The sequence below is a fragment of the Myotis davidii genome, unplaced genomic scaffold (genome assembly GCF_000327345.1).
Source record: "Myotis davidii unplaced genomic scaffold, ASM32734v1 scaffold67, whole genome shotgun sequence".
Taxonomy (NCBI): Eukaryota; Metazoa; Chordata; class Mammalia; order Chiroptera; family Vespertilionidae; genus Myotis; species Myotis davidii.
In genome coordinates this window covers 1,350,348-1,355,113 of record NW_006298521.1, presented here as the reverse complement: position 1 = coordinate 1,355,113, position 4,766 = coordinate 1,350,348, and the positions used below count along the sequence as shown (strand labels likewise).

Genomic DNA, 4,766 nt, shown 5'->3' with positions numbered 1-4,766 from the left:
CGGGCTGGCAGCCCCGGATGGGGAGGTCACGTGTCCCCCAGGCAGCGCTGGGTTTCAGTTTCCCATCGCAGCGCTTCCTGGGCCTCACGTGGGGCCTTTTCGCCACCAGCCCAGGCGCTTTGGGGTTCCTTAGGCTGGTCGCTAGCGCCTGGGGCTCTGGGTGCCCGGCCTCTCCCCAGGACCTGCAGGGATGCTGTATTCCTCATCTTGCACAAAGAAAAATTACTGTCTCTAGGGTCATACTTTGAAACGGCATATGGGCTCGTTAAAATGTATCTTAAAGCTTGGCTCATAATTCAAGGAAATACTCTTTTTCCAAGGAACTTTCACGTTTTGGAGGAAGAATAGTATTTTATAGCCTTTGCGTCTAACAAAACTTATTTCTTTAATGGTATTTATTAAGCCCTTCCTCTGTTCCAGGCATTATTGTTTTTTGTTTATCTCACTTTGTTTTCATACCTCCCTGTTCTACATGTGAAAAACGGAGGCACAAAAATGAAACAGCTTGTCCGAGGAAATGGGAAACCTGGGTTTCCTGCTTCTTACTGTAGCATTTCCCAAATAGGAGTGTCCCACGTCACCCACTCAGCAGCTAGCACACCTGTCAGGGATGGGCAGGCTTGGGTGTTTGGCGTTCAACCAGCACACAGAACAGCGCCCCCTGCCCTCTGGTGGGGTCCTGACTGTGACTGTGGTAGGACATGAGAGCAGCTACTTTTAGATTGTTTTGCTGTGCCTTATGATTATCCACTGTGGGTATGAGTTAGAGGTTAAATTCTTACTTTATTACAGTTTCTGTACTTTCAGCTCCACCCCCTTTTCCTTTTAATATCTTATTAACAGTTAATAGTTCATCTTAATAGCAACAGTGATTATTTCAACTTCTCACCTCTCCTGCCCTCTGGTGGGAGTGGGAGTGGGAGTTATTGAGCAGCAAAATGGCCAAAAGAATGCAGGCAGAGAGACCTGGCCCTGGACAGTCAAGTTCAGTAAGGAATTATGTGTACAGCTACATTGTTTTCGTTTGGATTACAAAAATTAGTAGCCAGACTTGACCAAGTGTTTGCGGGGAGACATTCAAAAGGGGATTCAAACATTATTAGGATGTTATTCGAGGCTGAAAACCCCCTATGTAATTACGGGGGTGGATTTTGGAGGACTTTGGAATGTCAGCAAGTGATGTTTATTTTATAGGCATTAAAGAGCAGTAGGTGATGCATAAGTTTGTATCCTAGTGAACATGAACTTCTAGGAACTTACTCGGGGTTGTGGTATTGAGGGCAAACCAGGGTGGAGAAAGACTGTCAGAAAGGCCGTGGGCAGGTTCCAGAGCCCTCAGCGAATGGTGAGTTCCCGGGCGAGGGTTTCTTGTCCCCTTGGGCTGGTGAGTTATGCCCCTCACAGTGGAGCCCTCCATTGATGGTTTTTGTTTCTGATGGCAGAGGATGTGATGTAGGATCAAAAAACAAATGACAAAGGGACAGTTGCCAGCAACCCTCTTTCGCCATAACATTGTCAGTCCCCGCCTCGCACCCTGCCCTGCCCCACCCCACAATGGTGTCATAGGAACTGAGCTCATGGCTTACTTTGAAAGGGTTATAAATTCTCAGAATGTTAACACATCCATATTAATTACAGTTTGAGCTTTTAAATGATGTCCTATTTTAGCAATATGTAATTTGGGGTAATTAAATGTTCAATCTTGGGAAATGTATTTATACCAATGTCTGTAGCCTAAACAAGAGGACTTATGCTATGAACTTATGACCAACATCTTATTAAAATTCCTACCTAAGCATGAACTTCACTGGATCATCTTGAAGAGAATTTTAAATATTTAAAACGTTTTGGCTGAAACCGGTTTGGCTCAGTGGATAGAGCGTCGGCCTGCGGACTGAGGGGTCCCAGGTTCGATTCTGGTCGGGGCATGTACCTGGGTTGCGGGCACATCCCCAGTGGGAGATGTGCAGGAGGCAGCTGATCGATGTTTCTCTCTCATCGATGTTTCAAACTTTCTATATCTCTCACTTCCTCTCTGTAAAAAAATCAATAAAATATATTAAAAAAAATAAAATGTTTTGTTTGTAGCAAGGCTGTAAGTATAATTTGCATAGAATAAGTTAGTTAAGCACTTCTTGATTATGTGTAGTGCTTAAAATTTCAGTTTTAAACAATCAGTTGAGGTTGCATATAACTTTCTTTCAAATAGAGTTGTTTTAGTGTTCAGAAGACCTACCCTGCTTCCTCGAGTAATCCTATATTGGATTTGAAACAGTGGGAACCTAAGAGCACCTTTGTAAAGTCCCGTTAAAGCCGTTCCCAGGGGAATGTTTCCTGTCTCATCTCATGCTAGAGTGAATTTTGAAAATTCTTTGTAAGAGTGAACTCTTGGTCTAGAAAAGCAAATCTTCTAATCTTTTTATTTTTAGTTTCGGAAAAATGGCCAAAAGAATTGCTGAGAAGGAACTGACAGATAGGAATTGGGATCAAGAAGACGAAGCCGAAGAGGTAAAAGTAGTTTTCCTGAGAGTGATTTCGTACTGCTTCTCAGTTTAAACTGGGCTCCTCATGAAGACCGGTAAAATGAAAAGGCTTTTGAAGACCATCCTGCCCGGGAAATAGTGTGGTTTCTAGTGACCTGTACTTAATAGAGACATTTATTTCCACCAGCACCTACTTCCTGAATATTGGGCTCCCTGTAGAAGCACCTTCCTCCTGAATGTCATACACTTGCAGCATTCTGAACCCGTGGTTTTCATCAAAGCTGAAGGATGAGTAAATGATCGAGTCACGAACTTAGCGCAGTGCCACGCTCAGACCTGACAGTGGACACCGCCACCATCTTGGTCTGCTGTCCCTGTCATTTCAGATTCCGATGGTTGAGGTCCCCTCCTGCACTCTAACCTTCTCAAAGCCCAGCTTCAGTTCTCCTTCTTACAGATCTGATGTCCTCTCCCCTCACCCCAACAATGGCATTCATGGAAATAGAGTTTGTATTGGCCCAGTTTCTTTCCTAACAAAGTCAGAATGGCCTTCCCTGAGGAAATCTTTTTTGTTTTTTTGGGTGCTTCATCAGCAGTGTGGGACACCCAGGCCGGTTCACCAAGGAAGCCTGCACCCAAGCTAAGAGGATAATGTCAAGTAAAATAAAATAAAATAAAGAATCTGCAGGGGTCTTCAAGCTTATTCTTAGACTAGAGGCCCAATGCACGAAAATTCGTGCAGGAGGACACCTTTCTTCCCTGGCTGCTGGCACCAGCTTCCCTCCGGCACCCGGACCCGGGCTGGCTTCCTTTGGGCTGCCCCCAGTCACCCGGGACCCAGCTGTCTTCCCTCCGTCCCCAGCTTTGTCAGGAAGGGCATGCAGAATGACGTCCGGAATGACATAGGTCTAGTTAGCATATTACCCTTTTATTATTATAAATGGCTATCTTTCTGAGTCTATATCCTAGTATTAATATTTTTCCTTTACAAATGTTTGCACCAATATGGTTAGGAAAGTCAAAATCACAAGCATGTTAATATTTTAACAAGGCTTTTAACATTTCTAGCTGCCATCATGCTTTTTCGCCAAGACTTGAGTAACTATTTTTTCCCAAGTCTTACAGACAGCTACATTCTGAGCTCAGTAAGTTTTAGACTACCATATAAAGATTGCTTTGACATTAAAATACTTCAGGAATGAAAGAACTCCCGTTTGGATAGTTGCTAATGAATGAATGTGGAAAGACAGTTATGTTTGGGCAAATGCAACTAAATGATCCCTTCTGTGGCTGCAGAGACCTCTGACATTTCCTGAAATAGCTGGGGACGGAAGTTTTTACAGGGAACACTTACGCCAGCCGTATGGGGAGCAACGGGCATGGCTAAGCCAGGCTCGGCACGCTCCTCACTGCGAACCTCGTGCTTGGGGATTTAGCAGGAGTAGTCACCCAGAGTCCCAGTGCCTCTGTGGTCTCTTGGATGAAGGGCAAATGGGCAGAGCTCTTTGTAAAAGTAATAATTATGTGTTTCATAAATACAATTTTACTTTTGAAAACGGTAGTAGTAAGAGACTAGATCTGGGCACCTGGTTTCAGAACTTGTTCCACTCCCAGCGGTACAGGATCTTTAAGGTACCTTCCAGCTTAAGTTTGATTAATACCTTTGAATAGATTTGAAATATTTGAAAGCTGTGCTAAGTAGTTTTGCACCGAAGTTTTGGTCGCCTTAGCCTTGTCAGACTTTCGTGCACGCACTCCTCTCTCTCTGATTCAAATCTTGGATTTGTAGGATTCAGAAGACTGGTGGTTCACCTGACTAGCATTGGAATTCACCAAGACAGAGCATGGATATGAATTTTAATGCGCCCTCTCTATAATTTGTATTACGAGGATTAACAGTACTTTGACAACTAGCAGAAAATAGATGAGTTTGCCTGGTCTAGCTTTTTCATTCAGCATTTTATCTCAATTTTGACCTTATCTTACTGCTGTTTAATTTGTGTACTCCTGCAGGTGGGAACATTCTCAGTGGCCAGTGAGGAAGTCTTGAAGAATAGAGCCATAAAGAAAGCAAAGCGTAGAAATGTTGGATGTGAAGTGAGTGATTTCTACAGCTTTCTATGGGGCGGGGGGAGGGGACTGTCAGATCGGTAAGTGCTCATTAAAGTGCTTTCTCCACTTGGGAAAGCGCTTGGTGTAGAACAGTGGTCGCCAGCCTTTCGGCCCGCACAGACCACCGGTTGGCGACCGCTGGTGTAGAACATACAGAACAACCCTCAAATG

General features: G+C 44.1%; 1 protein-coding gene across 2 annotated transcripts in view; it reads left to right on the top strand.

Annotated features, from left to right (window-relative positions):
* The first annotated feature begins 1,246 nt into the window (after window positions 1–1,246).
* The window catches only part of NUP50 (nucleoporin 50kDa), a 13,311-nt gene continuing 9,791 nt past the window's right edge, over window positions 1,247–4,766 (top strand). The window contains exons 1-3 of one of the 2 annotated variants that reach the window (XM_006774164.2): window positions 1,247–1,345; window positions 2,430–2,508; window positions 4,497–4,580. In XM_006774164.2, coding sequence (XP_006774227.1) covers window positions 2,440–2,508; window positions 4,497–4,580 — 153 coding nt within the window. In that variant the 5' untranslated portion in view covers window positions 1,247–1,345; window positions 2,430–2,439. The remainder of the gene's footprint in view (window positions 1,346–2,429; window positions 2,509–4,496; window positions 4,581–4,766) is intronic. The other variant, XM_015570754.1, reaches the window with a different exon arrangement.